The following is a 24,086-nucleotide window of genomic DNA, read 5'->3' as shown; positions in this document are numbered from 1 at the left end:
AAGGAAGATGCTTTACATTAGCCAAGATGAGATCTGGGTACTGGATAATAGGTGCCAGAAGTATAATACCCTCTTTGATACACCAGTGTATTACTTGTCGATCCCACCGAGCTAAACCTCCAACACCCCAAATGGCCTCACTTCCTCATGAAAGATCTAGCCAATCGCCTCCCTTCAGCTATTGTGGGATCGATTGTTTTGGGCCATTCATGGTCAAAGATAGAAGGACAGAGCTAAAACGATATGGACTCATGGTAACATGCCTCGCAAGCATAGCAGTGCACCTTGAAGTTTTGGACGATATGAGCACAACAGCCTTTGTGAACGGAATTCAAAACGTTATAGCCATTCGCGGGCCTATTAGAAAAAATCTGGGGTGACCAGGGCACCAACTTTGTTGGAGCTGTTTAAGATTTAACAGAACTAGGCGTGCTTGAGTTTAAACTCAATCCTCCCAGCGCCAGTCACATGGGGGGCGTTTGGGAAAGTATGATCTGAACTGCTAGAAATGTCCTTCAGTCTCTTTTGAAGTCTCATAGTGATAGTCTTGACACAAGCCACCTCCGCACCTTGATGTACGAAGTCATGGCCATCATAAACTCCAGACCACTATCTGTGGTTACTGAAGAAGACATGCCTCTAAGTCCTAACATGCTTTTGACTATGAAATCTGATGTTATCCTACCGCCCCCTGGAAGCTTTGATGAGTTCGATATGTACAGTCGCAAGCGCTGGCGTGCGGTTCAACACACCGCTAATGTATTCTGGAAAAAATAGAAGACAGAATATTTATCTCAACTGCATTCTCGTCAAAAGTGGGTTCACAAGACAACAAATAATATAGCAGTAGGTGACATCGTATTAATCAAAGATGACCAAACAACAAGAAATGTCTGGTTAAAAGGCCGAGTTTCTGATTGTTACACATCTGAAGATGAACAAATATGCTCAGCTAAAGTACTGTTAGGCAACTGCGTACAGGCAAAAAACTCTGGAAAATTTCTAATCAGACTAGTTGTGAAATTGATTAAACTCTTACCAGTCAAATCAAATGTTATGTGCTAGCGCCAATCATGTTGAAAATTATGAAAATTTATACTTTAGCTAACTTATATATAGCAAGAAACATGTTATCATTTTATGCCATTCTTTTCACAGCCATTTCATCAATATTATTGCATAAAATACAATATCTTAGTTTATGAAAATTTATGCTATATTTTTCTACAGCTATACAATACAACATTTTCTAGACCAAAACGATCTTATAAGCTATATCTAAATATACTAAATAAAGTGTTGTAAATAATTGTCTCGCTGATGAGTGGTTGCTGATCTGGTGTATGCTGACTGCTACTTCTCTCCAACAAGTCATAAATCAAGCTGGCTCCTGTAATATTGGTGATGTACCTTTTCTTGTGCTTGACTCTCTGTAGAGTTGTTTGCCTCACTGAATAGCCATCAGTAGTTGTTGTAGCCAGTTAGTCTCTTTCATATTAGGTAGTGCTGGTCAATAATAATCATGATTTGGTAGCAATTTTGTGCTGTTTTTCATTCATAAGCTTTTCATTACAATGATCAGACAACTGCCAATCCAACTGATGTCCCATATATTCACATTGTATCAGCTGTGATGGTTGGACAACTCCCATGCTTGATATTTGTTTCTCCCATGTTTGCTTGTTAAGGTATTGGCAGTGCTTAGTGCAATGTTTTGCAGCAGTTGTGGTGTTTCGTGATCCCACAATTTATTATTTCTTTTGACTTATTGGTCATCTATCGTTTTAAACCCTGACACTGCTTTGAGATTGTTAAACATTGAAGCTTGTTTGCGCTAATGGCATTTGAGATTATAAGGTTGTTTCGATTACAATATGTGGTTACTATCAGGCCTGCCAACCCAAGCGTGAGGCAATGCATAAGATTTGGTTTTGGGGCAATTGATGTATCAATGATAGTACATGTATCTATAAAATTGTAGAAATTGGGGCAAAAATCTCACGCATTTTCATTTTTTCTTTGGGGTGATTGCGTGAGTCTCATGGCCAATGCGTGAGACTTGGCAGGAATGGTTACTATAGATAATACCAATGATATACAGCCCCCATAGGGGCTGTATATCATTGGTATTATCCAATGTCACTGGGGTATATTATTGATAATACTAAAACTCTTTGCAATTTTTTCGTTAACTACATATATTTAGCTTATAAACATCATTCAGTGTTTTTCTTTCATATTAAATAAATGCCATAACAAGAGATTACAAATACAATTAAAGCAGTACTGTATTGCCCTATTAGGAGACTCCGGAACCATCCGGAGCACTTTTCTTCTGTCAAAATCTCGGAAATTGCGAAATCGGCAGTGTACATAGTGGAAGTCATCACGTGGCACTAAAATTCACAGGCCCGTATTCCCTGAGGCGGCTGGGCAGCTGAGTCGCCCCAACTTTTTAGTGATCTTCGGCGGCTAATTAGTAAGAATTTCAGTCTAAGCTCATTCACTTGGAATTTCCAACAATTACCTAGCGCTCTAGCGCAACGTTGCGCTCTAGCGCTACGAGCGATGAAGTGGAGAGGCTCACTAATTATCTAGTATTGGTTTTGCCTGCCACCAATGCAGTGGGCGAGAGATACTTTTCAAACAATCCAAACATCGTTGAGGAACACTATGGAGCAGGCTGTCTAAATAATCTTCTAATATTACACATATATAAAGATGTTGAAATAGATACAAAATCAGTTGTGAAAGATTTCTGCCATGGACACATTGGCAGAAGAAGAACTTTTTAAAAGACAAGTGTCAAGCTATAACAATCAATCTTCTATGTACACATGTACATGTATATTTGTGTTTGCAGGCCAAGTTTGTTGCTCATTGTATTCCTAGGTGGCCATAATTTAAACATAGTAAGTTTTAAGCAGGCCAAGTAATCTATTTGTTGTCTTTCCCTGGTGCATGTAATATATTATTTAAACTTATTTTTGTAACTGAAACAGGTGCTCTTAAAGTTAGTTTTTTAAAGACAAATGTCAAGCTATAACAATCAATCTTCTATGTACACATGTACATGTATGTATATATATGAATATAAATGTAAATATACATACATATGGTTACAACTCAAACCCATGTAATTCTGTAGCTAGCTCTCTTTGCAAGACTCGAAATGACTCACCTTGGCAGGACTTAAATATCCACCTTAAATAATACAAAATACACATTAAAATGCTCTAATTTTGCTTTTAATTCTCAAAATTTTCTCGGTTGAGGGCCCCCCCGAACCCTCCTTCTCTGGGAGGGCGGTTTCAGTTCCACTCCCAGACCCTCCCCACACGAGCAAGTCGGGCCTTCGGCCCTCTGGCAACTACTAATTGACAGTCTCCTGACCACTTTTTCTTTGGACAATACAGCCCTGAATTAAAGTAACAGGCCTACACGTAATTTGGCTTCAAATGCATGACGCCAAAATGAAGTTGTCTTTTCATTATTCATTTTGTAGTTAAATGCTCGTGGTAGACGATTTTCCTGGAATCTCCTCATTAGCTACCTCCTTATATTTTAACATTGCTCGAGTTGTCCAGGAGTCACCCACGTTCATCAAAGTTTTTAGCACTGATAACCGCCGAGTCCTATAAATCTATTTATCGCGATTTCGCCGAACGTCTGGTTTATAGCCGACTCGGTTTGTCTGAAATAAATTACTCAAACTGAAAATAAGGATTCGATGGCGTCAGATTCTAAAAGTGAGTTGTGCATGAAGTAACGCAATGTGAAGTTGAGGTTTGCAATATGCAGTTATTAATTTTATTCCTCATGTTTTTGAAAGAAAGCAGATATTTGTGATTCCTTAGTTTAATATATATACATGTAATGTATATGTAATTACATGTACATTATACATGTATATACATTATACATTACATGTATAATGTATGTACATGTAGTGTATATTTTTCAGTTCAATCTTTTTATGATTTATTAGATAAAAAGAGCGGAAATGAATGAGTTTGTATAATCTTTTTACGTAACAGTTGTACATTTGACCTTCGCTATTGATCTATTAAGGCTATGAACAAAACATGTCACAATTACCATGCCTATAGCATAGGAGTGCAGAAGAAATATTCAAAGCAAGTTTCACTTTTTCAATTTTCAAAGATGGCATGCTAGTTTCTTTGAAATTTTGCTAAAATTCTAGCTGTTAAAAACCTTGCTTTAGAGTTCGACAGGGGTTACGCTGAAGAAGTCAATGTATGGAATTAATCAGTCTTATTATTTAAGTCCTTTTCAAATTCATGCCCATTGTAATCCAATGTCAATAAAATTGTGTACATGAGGCATACTACTACTGCATTTTTAGTTTTTTAGAATGGGTTTTAAGTAGCTGCATCAAGTTTTTCACATAGTGGACTCACTGAATACTCTACTTGGTTAAAACATTTGGATGTTTTTATTTATGATTTTTGTATCTTACTTATTATTGTTGATCTAATTTATGTTATTCGTTGTACAGGACAGTCAGCCTTCTAGCAGTTTTTGAGCTGTCATGGTTAGCTATACCCGCTCCAAATACAGCCCTCATTTCTTGACCTTTGCTCGTAATTGCCTCTCAAACTCTTGATGTACAATTGCTTCTAATTAATAGTTTGTTATACTAATGTTGTCATCACAGTGAAATATGTTTAATTGGAATCAAAGTTTATAAATGTCAATTTCCTTTGTATCTTCATACTCTGAATGAATCTCTAAACCATGCTCCTGGGAGTATGAAAAATAGGCAAATAGACAAAGTCCTACGTTTATAATAGAGTTGTTTATTGAAATTTCACGTTTTTCCTTTATACGCATTTTATGTAGAATTCGAAATTAATAAGCATAAGATGATGCAATTTAGACTTGCCTAAACATGGCAAGCCTGGCGATGTTCTTTATTAGCCGTGAATCTATAATATTTTTACGCTCATTAAACAGTGAACGTTATAGGGCTTCCACTTTTTTTCTCATAGGTGCTCCTGTAAGGCATCCTGTATTCTTCTGTCTGGATAATTGTTCAGCATTTAATGGCTGTGTAGTAAGGTTAATCAATCTATCTGATTTGCATGAAGGTGTTGTCATTTTTATTTACATACTTTATTTGTTGATGGTCTCAACTATTCAATTTTTAAAGCTACAGCAATAGCCAAAAATGTAGTGTACAAGCTGATGTTGCACTGGTAATAAAAACGTTTTTGCATAGGAAATTTATTTTGATCAACATATGCAACATTTACCATTCTTACTTTTAAATTAAGGTATTTGTTTATTTTTGTGGGTGTCCGGGCAATGTATAATTCAAATATTCGAAAGATCGAGGCATATAATAGCTAAAACAGGTTGTTCAAAAACATTTCTTACGTCTTATGCTACACATTCGCTCAAGATTCGCTTGTAAACAGTAGCCGGTAAGTAGTCTCCATTGGCTAAGTTTTTTTACCCATTGAATTTGAGTAACTCAAGCTAGTAACTTGAGCTAATACTTTAATATTTTTTTGTAATAAGAATCGTGTCTGTTCAAAGCCAGCCAAGAGCTTTAGGAAAACAGGAATTCCTATTGCATCTCATAGGAATCGAACCTGTACATTCGGATCTGCATGAAGCATGTGCACTACCACTAAACCATGCAGCCACCTCACCACACTTCGGAATAAATGTGCATATAATCATGACACATCATGATCACTCACGTCGCACTGAACTGCAACCATGCGTATTTTAGCCATTCACTGCTATTTGGACATACGAACGACAACGGACAGACAAACACTTGATTTTGCTCATAGATGGTGTGTTTGTCTGGAAATGAATGCTGTAGATATGCATTAGATTCAAACATCAAAGAATAATTGTCAAACGAAGCGACAAAATCTAACCTAAAATTACTCGTGAACCAACTTGATACTTGAGTAAATTGCTATCAAAACTTTATACCTGTTTAAGGAATGGTGCTCTAGCAGGTATAAATTATTTGTATTGGTAAGTGATTATCTCCCATACTGTTGCATTGAATTTTATAGGTTAGTACATGTTAGGTTAGGATGTGGCCACATTCAACCTTTAAAGGCAAAAGTTGCAATAAAATAGTCAAATAATTAGGATTAAAGTAGGTTTCTGTTATTATTAAGTTTATATAAAGTCTTATATAAGCATGGTGTAATCAGCACAATTCCAAGTATACTGAATATATTTTGCAGTATCAAGTATATGCATGACAAGCTTCCACATATTTTTTTTACAATTTCTATGAGAGATATGGAGGTTTCTCTCTCCTAATTGTATTAATGACATATATTTAGTTGACGATTGCACCAGGTTTAGTTGTCCTTGCAAGATGCTTAGATCAGTAAGAATGGTATTATATTAGCTCTCTGTTTTTACTGTTTTTTACTCCTGTTCAAAGTTTGTTCACACAGATGCATGGCATCGAAGAGAGTGCATTTACTAGTGTATTATTGCGTTTGTGATGTTTCTTTAGGCAGTTATCCCAGATATGATTTTAATAGATTGATAGGTTTAATAAGTTTCATTTGTACATCACCAGGTACTGTTGCAGGCTTGATTATAACTGAATGAGTGAATATCTTGTTGGGAGGGTGGAGGTAGAGGAGGGTGGAGTTAGAGGAGGGTGGAGGTAGAGGAGGGTGGAGAGAGAGGAGGGTGGACATAGAGGAGGGAGGGAAGGGTGGAGGTAGAGGAGAGAGTGGAGGGAGGAGAGAGAGATTAGAGGAGGGTGGAGGTAGAGGAGGGAGGTGGAGGTAGAGGAGGGAGGAGAGAGATTTTTTTGCAAATCTATTTATTTGCATACCAAAATCCTCCATGGCATTGAATTATTTTTCAACTCTTCTAACTACACCAGGATAGCTAGCTTAGCCTTAGCAAAGTTGCCAGTACTTAAATCCACCATAATGCTGAAATGCACCAAAGATGTGGGCAAGTGATTCGACACTGCTCTTTTTGACATTACTTATGGCTCAGTGGTTTTGCTTTGGTGCTGTGTTTTTTAATAAAGAGACCATCTGATGCTTCCTTCTCTTCAAATGCACTTCTTCTGACAGAATGACATGAGTATAATCTGATTATAAATCATAGAGCTGTCAGTTTTAAAATGCACTGTCTGTACTCTACTAGCAATCATCAGTCATCTATCGTCAATTTATTCCATGAACTCTCATCTTACAGATACTGTTATAGATTCAAAGTCTATAATATTTAGATGAAAGTTGTGTTCACTGTAGCAGAATTAGAGTCCTACCTTACACAGCCTCATGTGTATATGAAGATTATGAACAATATAGTCATCTTACCTCATGCAGATTTCTCTCACAACGAATCATTAAATGGGAAATTTCTAAAACCTGGTTGTATAAAATGGTACCATTTTGAACATTCCAGTCGAATTACGTGAAGCTTGGTCATAATGTCAAACACTTTTAAAAGGCTATCTGATGATATGAAAGTTGAAAGGAATTGTGGCTCAGTCATGACCATATCATATGGTAGACGTCATGCTTTTATTCAATTTCTATAAAAAGCTAATGAAATGGCTGAGGAATAAAGTCTAATGATATGAATAATGTATTCAGTTTTGTAATAAGTTTGACTGACATCAGCAATTGATGTCAATCGATTGCTGATGTTGTTATATACATGTATAGAGTGGATACTACATACTTAGTTTAAATGCTCAACTCTTTTCTTCTAACTTTTATGCATCACTAGCAGAATTCTCGACGTTGCAAGGGCATTAAAACAGCTTATAAACAGTGGCAGGTAATGTAGTTCCCTCCATCAAGACCACTTGCCATTAGCCTGGCACATTTAGTAAGCTAGTATCCGCTAAACTTACTAATAAGAGCTGTGAGAGCAAGCTTTAGTGGCGTTGTGTCGTAATGCAGAGTCCTTATGCATATTTTAAACCAGATAATGACACATGTCGCCCAAGTAATCCATTCCATCTCGAGTAGCTCAATAGGTTAGCGTGTCGTCTGGTGAATGAATGGTTCTGAGACCAAATCTTTTGCTATACGGATCTTTCATTGCCAAATGTTAATCGCCATAGCTGAACAGACCGAAGGACAGATGACAAACTTTAAGATTATCTATATATTTCTCAAAGTTTGTCTGTATGTTTATTCGTCGTTGTTCGATTGTTCAGCTATAGCTATTGAAATCTTGGAATTTTAAATTATGCATTATGATAGATTAGAACTTATGGATGATTTCAATTCACGCTCTCTAACATTGAGCTAGATAAGGCGTACGGATCAAAGATGTTATCATATACCATATAATGTATGCACACACTAATTATTTTAGCAATGAGCCCTCGCGTTACGATGCCCCTGTTATGAAATATTTTGGGATCTAAGTTTATGCAACACGATGTTTCTTCGTCTTTTTTTTCGTTAAGGTTAATTTGTTTCACCCCACGATATCAACAATAATTTATCTCGAACATCAAATCTGGCGATTTGTGTACTGATTATATATGTTGCTTGCCATGGCGATTTCAGCGTTATCTGTTATGGTAAAAACTGATAAAACAGATAAATGGTAAAATTTTAGTTCAAAGATTGAAGTTTATTAAAATACACACTAAAACTTCCTTAAAGTATGTGTTTAGTAAGTTTAATTCACTCAAGTTAGATTCAGCGTTTATGTTAAACGTCTGTCTCGAAGGTAAAAACTCTCCACAAAGTACATTTTTTGGAGATCATCAATGATGATTTTTACCAGGAAGTGATTGCATTAGATAATTACTACGGGTTTCTATATCACTCTATGTACTTCTATTATTAGCCTACGATATTTTTGCATGCCAGTGTTGGCATGTGATTTGGCATGCCAATTTTTGCATGCCAACGCTGAAACGAACTAAAATCATATAATTGTATACCAAATAATTTTTCATTGTAATCATAGCAAAACAGACGATATTTAGCCATTACTTTCTAATGATTTCACATTTACATTTAAACACCTTTGAACTTTTATTTTTCATCCCAATTTATTTCGACGAAACACTTCTTTCAAGTTATGAAGTTTAAAAGTTACCGTTGTTCGACAAAGTTTGAAAACCTTTACAGTTGTTTTTATTTTCTCACTTAATTTATTTAAACACTTTTCTCATGATATTTAGTTTGAAAGGTAGAATAGTAACTGTTATTATATGTTAAATACCGATAAACTTTCTGCCCAAAAACTTTTTATCACCTGGGCTACACGGGGTAGTACAGCTAGTATATGTATAGATTTGCAAGTTTTTTCTTTTTCTCAATTTGCAAATTTTTGGTATTTTTTCCAGTGACATAGACCTTCTATTCAGTTGCTAAGACTGGTCACAACAGCAAGGTTTGTAGACCATTCGGGTTATTATTTACTGCCTTGTCATCTTTATCATGTTTAATTCATCGTTTTCAGTTTCAGCTTTACATACAGATCATCACATATTTCTGCGACTAAGCTTTTAACACGAGCAAATACACTGTCATTTGTTAAAACATGATAATTCTTTTTTAAAAACTTGGACAGCAATGCAAAAGTCAATTGATTGGTTTAATTTTTTGTTGAAAAATTTATTTTCGGTGTTAGAGTTCTATGGACTGTTTGTAATTTCCTAGTGCAGTGCTGGTGATGATTTGTATTTCATGTTAGATTGTTCTGTTAGTTATATTTTGTTTCAGCGTCATTAAATCTTACTGCTTATTGCTGTTCCTGCCTGCTTTTTATTGTTCAATAAACGCATGAGGCTTCTTTAAAAACCAGTAAATTAATTTTATGACATAAGGAGTTTATGGATCATTTATTACCCAGACTCGAGCTTATTTGTACCCATGTCATGAGAATCCGTAACATTTGTGGTATCTAGCTTACACTGTGTTAATAAGTACTATATAAGCATGGATTCTGTTGAAGTTAAAAACAATAAGAAGCATTAAACGTATCAAACTTAGTGTCTATGGAATTGGTGAATCAGTTCATAGACATCTAAACTAATTGTAATATAATATTTAATTGATGTTTAGACCTAGTAACTACGTGTATATTCACTCATTGCTCGGCAGAATGCCTATTGACATATCGTGGGTTACCGCTGGTATATTACATACACTGCAAATCATCAAGTCTGTTTGCAGAGGCCAAGATGGCAGACTGCCCTTCTCCAGATTCTCTCCCTGCTGACATTGTGGCACCTCCTGGACAAGGTGTCATTTGTACAGGTTGGTCCAGACTTATTCTGCCCTCAGTTAAAGATGAATTTGTGCAAAATTTTAGTAGATTTTATCAGAAAGTATTGGTATTTTTTATCATTTGCAATTGTTTTTGATGTTTGAGTTGATCTGACTGCCAGGATGTTTCAAGATTAGAATCAACAAAACTTGATTATGGTTGAAGCGCTCAGAAGAAAAATACATGCGAAATGACATCACTAGTTGCTCGGCTGCCTGTCTCTCTCGTTATTCATATCGGCTATTGTGTTGAAGTTGCAGTGTTACGCCTTTCTATTCTGTCACTTTCTCCGCAACTATAGACGCTAGAATCACGCTTTCGTTTGAATCTGAGTGTTTTAACCACGAACAAGTTGTGTTAATTTTAATCTTAAAGCATCATGGCAGTCAGATCACCGCAAACATAAAAACAATCGTAAAGGATAAAAAATAGCGATACTTTCTGGTAAAATCTATTAAAGTTTTGTGCCGGTTCGTCTTGTGGTGTGACAAATAAACTGCTCACAGAAACTGTCATAGACATTTGAGCAGTTGTCAGCTTTGAGAGTGTTTAAGTCATCTAAGCAAATGCTATAGAGACAAGTGTTTTAGACCTATAGGTGGATATTTGGGTAACAAAGTAATATAGACTGAATCGCTAGTGGAAAGATTGCTACTTCCAAAGTTGCCAACAGAGTGTGCATTCCATGATATGCAATAAGCTAAGACAAACTAGAGCAAGCTTTGCACTTGAGAACAGAGATGGAGGTGAGCGGGATGATAGCTGCTGGATGGATCTAATGTATGTAGTCACATAGTTAAAGCTGGTGCAAAAAGCGCTGACACCACCTGCTGACTCATGTCTGTAGAACTGACATAGATATTGGTTTCAGAGACAGCACTGGTCTTGAATGACATGAATGTAAATGAGATGTTGAAAGACACAGATGTTGCCAAGCAGTTTGACGAAATGTGTGACCCTGATAACCCACGAATGAGCACATTTCAAGAGATCAGCGCTGCCGCATATAAGATCAAGAATGGTGTACTGAGAACTCCTTGCACTGTAAGTTCAGCCGGTCTATCAGGGTTTGAGGGTCACCAAACTTCTCATGAACTGGAATCAGACAAGAATATCTTTTCATAGGCCGTGGAGTCGCACGCAGGGCTACTAGACTAGCTTTCTCTTCTCTGATCCTCTTCTATTGCTAAATGCTCCCATACTGTTGCCTAGACCTGCCAGTTGTATTACAAACAAGGAGCGTTAAAAGCAGACGTAAATTATAAAAATAATACGGAAAATGACGAATATTTAACATACCTTTTTTAATTCACAGTTATTTTTAAGACTAGGAAACGATTTACTACAACAATGCTCATGCTGCCAGTATATGGCAAGTAAAACTAATGCTACAGTTAACAAGAGGTTAATCAATTGCTGCCTCTAATCTTGAGTTGAGGTAAAAAGGAGCTTTAAATGCTTGATGCATATGTTTTTGGACCAGTCGTTTATATCTGGTTTATGAAAACCAATCTATCTTGCTGCCGCTCTGCTGGTGCGAAATACAAGGCACTACCATTGTCGGCCTAGGTAGATTGAATGCTGACCTTGACCTTGGTCAGTTATCTAATTTGTTTTTTGAGAGACATTCCTAAAATTCTTCAATGACAAAGACGCTTGGTGAAATTTCAGTTTCATGATATGATTATCGCTGTGACACCAGACTTGTATCTATATATATACATCTCAGTGTCTGTCCATCTGTCCAGCTATAGCTATTAAAATCTTGGTATGAAAAGCTCGCTTCGTGTTGGATTTTAACTCACGGAGATTTCAACCGCAAGTTTCTAACCACGCATTTAATCACTGAGCTACACAGTCCATAGAACTCTATCGCTCTTATCATATACCGTATAACCTTTTCTCCATTGCACACGCTAAATGACTTATTAATTGATACATTGCGCCCACAGGTTACGATGCCCCTGCTACAATTTTTTTTTTGCCGAACCCTATGAAATAGTGTTTCTTCGTCTTCATCATACTAAAGCGAATTTGTTTTCTGCCATACGATATCAACAATAATTTGTTGTTATAAATGATTGTTGAAATAATAAAAATTTCGATACGCTATTTTGCCGCTATGTCAGTTCAGCATCATTCGTTATAGTAAAAGCGGGTTTGCAAACAGAAAAGTGGTAAAATTTTAGTTCAAAGATTGATGTTTACTAAAATACACACTAAAAGTTCCTTCAAGTATGTGTTTAGTAAGCTAAATTCATTTTGAGTTAGATTCAGCTTTTATGTTACACGTCTGTCTCGAAGGTAAGAACTCTGCACGTAGTAGACTATAACGTTACATTTTCTTGCAGATCATAACCACAAAATGCACTTAAGTTATTGTAGGTAACTATAGTTACTAAGGTTAACGTATTGTTTTGTTACTATTTTTAATGATGATGATTTTTACCAGGAGGTGATTGAATTAGATAATTACTATGGGTTTCTATACCGCTCTATACATCTATATGATATTTTCGCCTTATGATGCCAACATAAGGCGAGCTAAACGAAACGAACTAAAATCATATAATTGTATATCAAATAATTTTTCATTGTAATCGTAGCAAAACAGACTATATTTAGACATTACTTGCTAATGATTTCACATTTACATTTAAACACTTTCACAGTTTTATTTTTTCTCCTAATTTATTTCAATAAAACACTTCTTTCATAACATGAAATTTAAAAGTTAGTTGTTTGAAAAAGTTTGAAAAACTGGACAGTTGTTTTCTTTTTCTCTTAATTCATTTGAACTGCGCAAAAACACTTCTCATGATAGGAAGTTTAAAAGTTAAAATGGTAAATGTTGTATGATGAATAAAAATAAATTTTCTGTCCAAATACTTTTTATTACCCAAGCAATGTCGGGCATTCAGTAGGGTTTATATAAAAAGCATCTTTGATGTGAAGTATCTGATCTACAGTTGATATGGAAGATCTATAGTTCTCAACTTCCTATCAATAAAACAGTTGATATGGAAGGTCTGTAGTTCTCAACTTCCTATCAATAAAACAGTTGATATGGAAGGTCTGTAGTTCTCAACTTCCTATCAATAAAACAGTTGATATGGAAGGTCTGTAGTTCTCAACTTCCTATCAATAAAACAGTTGATATGGAAGGTCTGTAGTTCTCAACTTCCTATCAATAAAACAGTTGATATGGAAGGTCTGTAGTTCTCAACATCCTATCAATAAAACTGTTGATATGGAAGGTCTGTAGTTATCAACTTCCTATCAATAAAACAGTTGATATGGAAGGTCTGTAGTTCTCAACTTCCTATCAATAAAACAGTTGATATGGAAGGTCTGTAGTTCTCAACTTCCTATCAATAAAACAGTTGATATGGAAGGTCTGTAGTTCTCAACTTCCTATCAATAAAACAGTTGATATGGAAGGTCTGTAGTTCTCAACTTCCTATCAATAAAACAGTTGATATGGAAGGTCTGTAGTTCTCAACATCCTATCAATAAAACAGTTGATACGGAAGGTCTGTAGTTCTCAACTTCCTATCAATATAAAATGCCTCAAGTACTTTCTTATTGTATCTCAACATATCGACATTTCAAGTTGGTGCATAGTTGAGGGTTCATCTTATTGTCTTGGCCTCTACTTCTACTTTGTTACTTATCATTTAAAAATCATCTTGCTTATGGATTTTAGGTATAGACAACTTTCAGATAATGTTAAGGTAAATGTGGATGTTGTAGAGGTCTGGTCTCTCCAGGATGTACGGGATGGATATCTGGTTTAAAAAAGAGTTTGAGCAGTTTACTGGAAGGTAAGCCGGGCAGGTGTAATATGGGTGGATGTTTAGCAAGAGTAACTGAGAGCATTTATTGGATCAGCATTCATTGCATGGTACATAAATCCTAGTCTTTTCTGTCGCAACTCTCAGAGATTATTAGTAGGCGTTTCATTTATAAAGGTGGTCAAAGCATGTACAGGGTCTTTAGATTTTTGGCTTCGGTCTTTATAAACTTTGTGCCAACTGCTTTCTCTACACTTTTAGTTTCAAGGAAAGAGGAGCCAGGAATGTTCTCCTCAACTTACCACTACATAAGCGTGCAGTGGGAGTTATTGCTGCAAGTGCTGGCAATCACGCCCTCGCCATGTCATATCACGGGCAGCTCCTGAATACCAATGTCACTGTGGTCATGCCGAAGATAGCACCAATTATGAAGGTGCAGAACTGCAAGGTTTTTGGAGCCAACGTCATTGTTGCTGGAGAGGATCTTGGAGAGGTAGGCTGTACGCAGGCTGTCAGTTTCTCACTCCATCCATATTGTGTTTATTTTGATTTTAGTTGATTATGGATTAAAATGGCAATAATGTCATCTTTATTATTTTAGTCCAAGCGCATCGCTCTGATTTTATCCAAGAAGTTTGGGATGGTCTACGTTAATGGGTAAGACTTCAAGGAGATGTGAAATTGACTAATAGCAAATATTTCATTTACATGTGCAAGCTATCAAAAGTTGTTCTAGTGTAATGCAGTATTCAGCAGCTACTTGGGGCAGTTTAGCTGAAGTTGTTGAGCAATGTTGGTAGATATGACCACCCAGACATCTTGGCAGGACAGGGCACCGCAGGTCTGGAGATAGTTGAACAGGTTGACGACATCGATGCTGTGGTAATACCAGTCGGAGGAGGTGGACTGATTGCTGGGGCTGCATTGGCTATCAAATCTCTCAAACCCAGCATACAGATTATAGTTAGTACAGATTATAGTTAGTACAATATTACAACGGCGCAGTATATTATGAGTAAAATGTGTATGCACAAGGTACAGCTACTATTGAGCAGAAAGATATCAAAATAAATATCGAGTAATTTCATAAAACAGCTTTTCCAACCAAAGCGTTTTCTTCATCCTCTCATTTTTGTGTATGCGCAGAATATCTGGACTACCTTTTTTATTCAAGCCAGAATAATTTTAAAATTATCTGTTGAAAAATTGACTAGCTAAAATGAAGTAATGAGAATGACGAACGTTAAACAAAGACACAGCTGATAAAATAGATCCAAATAAACAACCATAACAGTCCTGATTGTAGCACTAATCTTGCTGCCAGCCCACCTCTATTTACATACATGATATTCAAGTTTAATCATTTGAACTGTCTTTAAAGTTCGTATATCATAAAGGGGTCTTTAAGATTCCTTATACGTACGTTATTATCACCTTGTACTTGTCTAGGGTGCGAGTGAGAATTAGCTATCATTTACTAGGATTCACAGTAGACCTGTCGTTTACTGTGTTTACTGTATAGAGTTATTTACTCGTTGCTGTCAATAAGTGATTGATAGAATAATCAATAACTACTTTATTGATAATCTGAGGATCTGCAAGTGAATCAAATACCGTAGAAACCTTTTAGCATTCAGTAAACTTGTCTGTTTTATAGCAAGTTTGCAGCTCCAACCCTTTGGTTTTATCAATAGCTGACAGTTTGCAGCTCTAACCCTTTGGTTTTATCAATAGCTGACAGTCATGTTTAAGGATTGGCTATCCATCCCTGCTCTATGAAGTTAAATAAATGCCATCAACGTTTTTTTCTCTCAATTGATGACCTTTTGTTTGGCATAGATTTTTCAGTTGTATTCCGGGTTATATATACTTTGTACATTTATTAAGTCTCAGCATTACTAGCAACGGGCATATAGGATCCATTCCCTGCAGGTTTTAGCTCCATGGCTTCCACGTGTATAGTAACATTTTTGAGATATTGATCCGAATCTCTGCTGACCCTAAATCTCTGTCTACTGACTATACCTAGCATTTAATGAGCATTCAAAAAGTCTATTATTTAAAGATGAACGTGCACAAAGTTTTTAGTAAACTATCAGAAAGTATGGCTGTTTTTCTATCATTTGCGATTGTTTTTTGATGTTTGAGGTGATCTGATTGCCAGGATGTTTCAAGAGTCAAATCGATAAAATTTGATTTGCTATCGAAACAGATTCAAGTGAAAGTGTGATTATGACATCTATAGTTGCAAAGAGATCGACAGAATAGAGACTTGTAACACCTTAACATCTAATATCAACTATTGCAACGGTGACAGCTAGTAACATCAGCTAGTAACATCATTTTGCACATATTTTCCTTCTGAGCGTTTAAATCGCGATCAAGTTTTATCGATTTTAGTTTAGAAACATTCGGGTTATCAGATAACCTCAAACATCAAAAAGATTTGCAAATCATAGAAAAATATCGATACCTTCTGATAAAATCTACAAAAATTTTGTTCAATTTTATCTTTAATGCAGGATGATTACAGGTCTTTTATAAGGGTTTAGCAATCGTTATTATGTATGGCAAAAATTTCCAAATACCTGTAAACAGAGAGCTGGTAAACATAGCCCTAGAGCCTAGTTTAAACACATGGCATGCATGCACATGTTGATACATTGTCCAGTGATCGCCCCTGCCAATCATAAGTCATATTAAATGCTAGCAGTCAATGCGACTACACCCATGATCAAACTGCTCAAGGTACTAAACATAGTGCAGTAATCACTTTTTGTGTGTAACAAGCTTCATAGTTCTTCAATAGAATCGATTGTCAGGTTCACAAATTCCTTGGTACTAGACAGCACAGCTCTATATACCCTTCAACAGTAATGGTGCTGGACAGTGCAGAGTTTGTACACTCACATGCCGGCATGTTCTGACAGAATTACTAAAATGGTTGCAAGAAATACATCTGTCGCTAAGCGCGATGTGATTAATTATAACGTAAGCCCCTTGAGGTCTTCCACTGACAAATGATATAAGTTTAAGAGTGTATAATAAATGGAGGCAAAATTGCGTTTGTAACCAGCGCCTGTGGTTACGCGTCTTTCTTTTGAAATTTGTATCTCAGTTCGTGTCTCGTCATTTTCTACATAGTTTTAGTTGTTTGTCTACATATTGACTCTAGAGAAAGATCATCTAGAACTTACACGTGTTACACTAGACTCAAAGCTCGAAGAGTGATTTTACACTAGTATTGAATTGTAAGAATAGCAGTGATGAGGACAGTCTCACTTGACTGTGTTTGAGCAGTCAGCATAGTTTAGCCTGTTTATTAGTTTTATTTTGCTGTCCCTGGTAATGAATGATCGTGACACTCACCGTCTCGTATTGCAAGACACATTCGTGAGGCTGCTGTCCATCTTGTTTCTAATAACGTATTCTATCTAATATTTCTATTCTAAATTTAAATCAGCATCATACACCACTTTATATTTTAGGCATTTTCCTATGGCATTTTACGACTTGTGTACAACTCTGCTTCTAGGGTGTGGAGCCGGAAAGGTGTCATGGCTTTGCTGATGCTATGGAAGCCGGGAAGCCTATTTCCTCTGAAGTTAAGCATACACTGGCTGATGGTAAGGACTCACATTTATGGTTGTAACTGCAACTTTGATAGCGTCAATTTTAGCAGTAGTAAAGGGTTTGATTTATAGCAGGAGATAGACCTTTGAGTAGTAGTACAGCAATAGCTTTAGTAAAAGTGACTGCGCTCAGGTCATTTTACCTTTGATAGGTTATCATGAGTGTTTTTGACTTCTTTCTCTACCTATGCACTGTCTGCCAAGAGAGGCACCACCTGGCATGTGATGTCTGTCAAGAGAGGCACTATGTACACATGTTGTCTGTCGAGAGAGACACCACGTGGCATGTGCTCTCTGTCAAAAGAGGCACCACGTGGCATGTGCTGTCTGTCAAGAGAGGCACCACGTGGCACTTGCTGTCTGTCAAGAGAGACACCATGTGACACGTGCTGGCTGTCAAGAGAAACACCCCGTGGCACGGGCTGTCTCTTGAGAGAGACGCCACATGGCACGTATGGTCTGTCGAGATAGACACCATGTGGCACGTGCTGTCTGTCAAGAGAGACATCATGTGCTTGTTTCTCTCATGTGTGTTTACTTTCGTAGACTTTCACAGCTTTAGTAGACTTCCTATTCTTTCATCACTACATGTACATGAAGATATAAAATAAAACTTTCTCTGATTGACCTATTATTACAATCTATATATATAAATCTCATAGTTTGTGTACATGTGTATAGTAGTTCAGTTTGTCCAGCTATAGCTATTAAAATATTGGAATGAAGAATCCGTATTGCAGAAGATTCGATCTCAGAACCTTCTGTTTGCTAGGCAAATACCTTACCAATTAAGCTACGCGAGATTGTTGGATTCATTGGGCGATATATGTCGCTATGTAAGTGAAAATACGCTACCGCTCTCCATTACGGCGCAACATAATTTTATGCTTGCTCTTATTAATAAGCTTACTCAAATTAGCCATTGGCAATGCACTAGGCTAATGGCAAGTGGCAGGCAACTATATAACCTCTCACTGTTTATAAGGTGATTTTTAAGACCCGTGCAACGCCGGGCATTTACTAGTTTATGTTATAAACTCAGTAAACTAGGCAGTTGTTTTTTTCAAAAGAAAATGTGCTCTGTATCAAAATTTGATAAAATATCGCTGCAGAGTTGGTCCTATTATTTTCTGATGCAATATAATTAGGAGTTTACTTCCCTCAGAAGCAACATGGAGCCAACTGACCTTGCAGTAGCAGGTAGACATTCTACAAATGAATTGCTTAGTACACAGTAAAAATTTTATTTTAATTTGCCAGTCTTACTTAAAAGTTAAATACTGCATTCTACACTCTTGTCGCTTCCTCTCTAGAACATTTGATTTCATGAAATCGTAAATCGGCAAAGTGAAGATTTATTTCTTTAAATACATTTAATTACATTTGCCGAAGAAAAGTGGACTGTGTCTGCAGACATTTTAGTATGTCGTTTTTTCCAAATATACAGTATTTAGTACTGTTCAAAGGACATGAGTTGGGTACATCTGCTTATGTTAACATAACATTTATCAGCTAACAATATTTAAACTTGTTCAAGCGAACATTTCCTAAGTACACCCGTCACATATCAGAGGAGACTAGCAGCTCGGAAGCTTCTATCAATTTATTCAAATACTGAACAGGTTTTTCATATATCATCTTTTGCTGGGAATAATCCACGGCCTGCTGCTAAATGGGCAGATGGCATGAAAGGATGTTCAACACCAAGCTATGTTATTTTGCTTGATTATTTTTAACAGTTTTGGGATCGACGTACTCTAATACGCTTGCCCCAAACCTGTGCTCGAACCATGTACTTACCTCGAATCTTCAATTCAAGGTTCCGCTCCCTACTCATTAGGTAGACAAATAATAGTAAAGCTATGATAGCCCTTTGGTAGGCTTTACTGTTGAGCAGTAACATGGAAAACTTTGTGTGCGGTACTTGGGACAGGTTTAGAATTCATTTAAAATTATGTTTAGTTAAAGAGATTTATGAGTCGCTTACATCTAGTGTCCAACAAACCGGTAATCTGTGTTTCCTTTATGCATCTGTAGTTACAAGGCAGCAATCATTCACTTAAATACGCACTATAAGAGCTCTACCGCGCGTGATTTGTCCATATTTCCGCTCGCTGCTCTCACAAAAAATAATTGGATGTCGAGTGTGCAGAAGTTTGCGACTCATCACCGCTATGGTTACTATGGTTACTACGGTGTACACGAGAATTTAAAAGTTATTGGCTGTAATTTGACTACCTTTTAAAACATTTTGTTGTATTTTGATCAGTAGAAACTATCACATATTGTTATTGGCTCTCGTTCATGTCAGCTTGTTCTCTTTGTGGTACATGTACTTATGTAACTTGTAGGTTTGGCTGTACCAGTTGTAGGTGTCAATGCATTTGCCACGGCCAGGAATCTTATAGACAAGATGGTAACTGTCAGGTAAATCTGGTTTTTCACTCTTATCTTAGCATCAATGAGATAAGGTATTGCTACATTCATGGGAGTTACCCAAATAACTAGCGCTATGTGATTCGCTGCATCTAGAATTATATAATTCAATCCATTTAAGGTTATACAGTTAACTGTATAAAAAACCTCTTCTAATGTTTGTGTAGGAAGTGTTGACCTACTTTAATCCTGAATTAGAAGCCTACCGCCAACACTGATGTCTTCATTTAATCGCGTAAGCCAGTACCAGATGTATTACCTCTTCAACTCGGTTCTGTATCTGGTGCTAATAACTGGTTGTCTCCTACAGTGAACAAGCCATCGCCTTAGCCATCCTCAGGTTGGTTGAACAGGAGAAGGCTGTTGTAGAAGGAGCGGGTGCTGCAGGAGTAGCTGCTATAGTAGAGAACAGTCTCGAGGAACTGAAGGGAAAAAGGTATCACCACTTTATTCATCAGTGGTTGAGGAATTACTTCCAATGCAAATGTATTTAATCAGAACAATTATAGTTTTGCTGAAAGATGCCTCTGCTGACATCGCTTGATGTAATACTTTTTTACACCGTTTATTCAAGTGGCGCTGTAATGAGAATTCTATCACTTTCGATGTGCTTTATTTTAGCTATAAAATATATGTTCTAGCTTTTGCTCTTATATCTTAGCCTAAGTTCTACAGTCTTGTCTCTCTACTCTTGCATATTCTATTATGTTACTTTTAGTGCCATGTGTGATCACACGTTCCATACTCATGGATATCTTGTTGCTATCTTAGTTTGGCAGCTATCCTCTTTCAATTTACTAACTCACTGTGGTGGTTATCTTCTCTCTGTCTCTTATTTTTCTTTACTCCCTCTCCCTCCTTCTCCCCCTCCCTCTTTCTCCTTCCCTCTCTCTCCTTCTCTCTCTGTGGTCATTATCATTTCTTCCTTCACTGTCCTATGGTAGTGATCATCAGCTCTTATTGTTATCATTTCACAATGGTCGATAACCCTCTTTTTCAACATACCAAAGCGGTCGTTGTCATCTCTCGTTCTTGTTTAGGCGCTTTTTTGTCATTGTATAGAGATAACTATCCATTATTTTCATCATTTCGGAGTGGTGAATAATATAATTTTCATAATATAATTTTCATTCATGAGTGCTAGTTTTCTCTCTCTTTACTGTCTCAAAATGTGGTTGTTTTCCCTAATACTGTTGCAGATCGCTATATATTTTTCCTAATACTGTCCCAGGTTTATATATATCTTTCTCTAATATTGTCACATATTGGTATATATATATTTCCGTAATACTGTCACAGATTGGTATATATCTGTCCCTAATACTGTCTCAGATTGATATATATTTTTCTCTAATACTGTCACAGATTGGTATATATTTTTCCCTAATACTGTCTCAGATTGATATATATCTTTCCCTAATACTGTCTCAGATTGATATATATCTTTCCCTAATACTGTCTCATATTGATATATATTTTTTTCTAATGTCACAGATTAGTATATATCTTTCTCTAATACTGTTTCAGATTGGTATATATCTTTTCCTCATACTGTCTCAGATTGATATATATCTTTCTCTGATACTGTCTCAGATTGATATATATTTTTTCCTAATACTGTCACAGATTGTTATATATCTTTCTCTAATACTGTCTCAGATTGGTATATATCTTTCCCTGATACTGTACCAGATTGCTGGATATCTTCTATAATGTTGTTCCAATCCAGAGTAGTGGTTATCTTCCCCTAATATTGCTCCAGAGTGGTGATTATCTCTCCCTAAAACTGTTCCAGTGTGGTGGTTATCTTTCCCTATTACTATTCCAGAGTGGTGGTTATTTTGTGCGGAGGCAACATAGATACAAGTATACTTGGCCGCTGCCTTGAACGAGGTCTCGCTGCTGATGGTCGCCTTGTAGCCTTTAAGGTCCTTGTCCCAGACTCGTGCAGTGCCATTGCACAACTCTCCAAGCTCATTGGAGACATGGGGGTGAGGTGAGTCCGTGAATCTGTTCTTAAAGCTTTAGAATGTGTGCCAGTGATTAGCAACCAGGTTAGGGCAGTCCTGAGAACTCTCGGTAATTGATGTTACTAACCTTCAGGCTCGCTTGTGGCCGCATCAAAAACTACAATTTCAACTGAGCTGCTTGATCATTTTTCTTGCGAATCAAGAATACTGTAGCCTGTAACTACATGATTTGGTACACAGAAACGAACTTCAGACTACCGGAGTTTGTGCCAAACCAAAGTGACTTTTAGACAATTTTCCACTTGCAGTCTGTTTGGTCTTTGACATCAATTGTATTTTTTATTTTGTGTGACTTTGTTGGGCTAAAATTTTCTATTGCTTACAGTTTTTGTTGTTTATGTTGCTTTCCGGAGTAGATGTGGTGTACTTATGTTCATCAGACCTTCATTTCTGTACCGCCATTTTTAGCATCAAAGATATAATACATGAGAGAGCTTGGGTGAAATCTGACGTGTTCAAAGTAGCGGTGAAGGTTGTATGTGAGACGCGAGACAAGGCCCAAGCTTTGGACTTAGAGAAGAAGCTCAGAGATACATATGAGATGCTTTCTTGGAATCTGCCAGCCGTATAACTTGCCATTCTGTTGAGATGACATAGTTGTATCTCAGGCCCGAGTTTGGTTTGCTTTTATCAGTTGAATTTGAGAATCTCTGTTTTTGCTGTTACATACATATATGTGCTACTTCTTTCCAAAGTTTAATGGTCTGTCGATGCTCTAGAAAAAGCAAAGAAGGTTGGATGTTTTCCCCTTGAACCTTTAGTCATAACTTTCTTTTCATAAATTGTTCATCATTGCCATTGAACGTCACGTGTACAGGTATGTTTGTATTTTGTCTTTTTGACTGTTGTTGATTGAAGTATTTTGTTACCGTTAGCTGCACTGGGAAGGTGTTGTACTGGATTGAATAAATCTCTGCAGATACATTATTATCAACCAAAAGATTAACATTTCTTGTGACTTACATCAGCTCATACATGGAAAGATATGGGTTATCTCAGTTGTGCTGAGCCAAAGTGATAACTCAATTTGTATTTGGTTGATTTATCTGCAGTTAGTCTACTGCAGTTAGTCTACTGCAGTTAGTCTACTGCAGTTAGTCTACTGCAGTTAGTCTACTGCAGTTAGTCTACAGTAAACAGAATCAACTGCTCTTCGGAGAGAAGAAAGTTTTATTTTCGGTTTTCATTCTATTTTTGTTGAATTTTAAGTTTTCCTTTTTCATTTTGGAAGCTTTATTTTATATTCCCTAAGTACTCTCAAACCTTGTAGCAAAGAGTAGTCATCACCATTTTTTGGTTCAATTTAGTCATCGCCACAAGGTTGTGCATTTCCTTCGGTAGGACAAGATTGTGCGTAATGAGTAAAAAGGAATCAAATTTTTATGGTTTTGAACATAGTGATGTAGATAACAGTATTTATATAAAAAGATTGGCTAGAACTACAGAAGACAAATCCTTATGATTACCAAATAATGAACAGCGATGCCATGTATTATTAACCTGCCTTACTTGTTTGGTCCTAAAACAGCCTTCAATAATGATCTTTGGTAGGTTTTCATGTTTTACTAGTTGCCAGTATTCTAACACCTCAACCAATGATAACTAGTTGAGAATCATAGCCCAGATTCCTTTGGCCCTTCTACTTGCTTTTGCTCATTCAAGAGAATAGCCTCAATAGATGTTCACTATTTTTACTCACCTCTAGCTCTGAGTGAGTTTCTTACACTGAAGGTTCTCTTTAGTGATTAAGAGAGTCATTTTCATAGATCCTACCATAATACTATAGCTATGAAGGTCTGAAGCTGTTTCCATAGCTTGCCTACTTACAATTAAAGCCTATTTACAATTTACAATAAAGATGACATTGAGAAATTTACTTTGTATTTCGAAACAGTTGTATGTTGGAGCAGTCATTTATATCA

General features: G+C 36.6%; 1 protein-coding gene across 3 annotated transcripts; it reads left to right on the top strand.

Annotated features, from left to right (window-relative positions):
* Positions 1–3,611: 3,611 nt before the first annotated feature.
* On the top strand, positions 3,612–23,091 carry LOC137393101 (L-threonine ammonia-lyase-like). 3 transcript variants are annotated; one of them, XM_068079517.1, is made up of 13 exons: positions 3,660–3,749; positions 9,347–9,393; positions 10,179–10,262; positions 11,144–11,316; positions 14,026–14,096; positions 14,328–14,559; positions 14,668–14,723; positions 14,867–15,029; positions 17,602–17,692; positions 20,050–20,125; positions 20,445–20,570; positions 21,963–22,130; positions 22,573–23,091. In XM_068079517.1, the coding sequence occupies exons 3-13, from the start codon at positions 10,187–10,189 to the stop codon at positions 22,733–22,735; spliced, it is 1,395 nt and encodes a 464-aa protein (XP_067935618.1). In that variant the 5' UTR covers positions 3,660–3,749; positions 9,347–9,393; positions 10,179–10,186; the 3' UTR covers positions 22,736–23,091. The 3 variants fall into 3 exon arrangements, with proteins under 3 accessions (XP_067935617.1, XP_067935618.1, XP_067935619.1); XM_068079516.1 differs by lacking the exon at positions 9,347–9,393 and having other exon boundaries at positions 3,612–3,749; XM_068079518.1 differs by lacking the exons at positions 3,660–3,749; positions 9,347–9,393 and adding an exon at positions 3,768–3,786.
* The last annotated feature ends 995 nt before the right edge of the window (positions 23,092–24,086 follow it).

Source organism: Watersipora subatra, chromosome 4, assembly GCF_963576615.1.
Source record: "Watersipora subatra chromosome 4, tzWatSuba1.1, whole genome shotgun sequence".
Classification (NCBI taxonomy): Eukaryota; Metazoa; Bryozoa; class Gymnolaemata; order Cheilostomatida; family Watersiporidae; genus Watersipora; species Watersipora subatra.
Note: the sequence above shows the minus strand (reverse complement) of the source record. Positions and strands in the feature narration are given on the sequence as shown.

Coding starts and splice junctions, on each gene's coding strand:
- LOC137393101 (XM_068079516.1), top strand. Junction 10,263..11,143: donor ACAAGGTGTCATTTGTACAG/GTTGGTCCAGAC, acceptor TATTGGTTTCAG/AGACAGCACTGGTCTTGAAT. Junction 20,571..21,962: donor GAGGAACTGAAGGGAAAAAG/GTATCACCACTT, acceptor TTACTATTCCAG/AGTGGTGGTTATTTTGTGCG.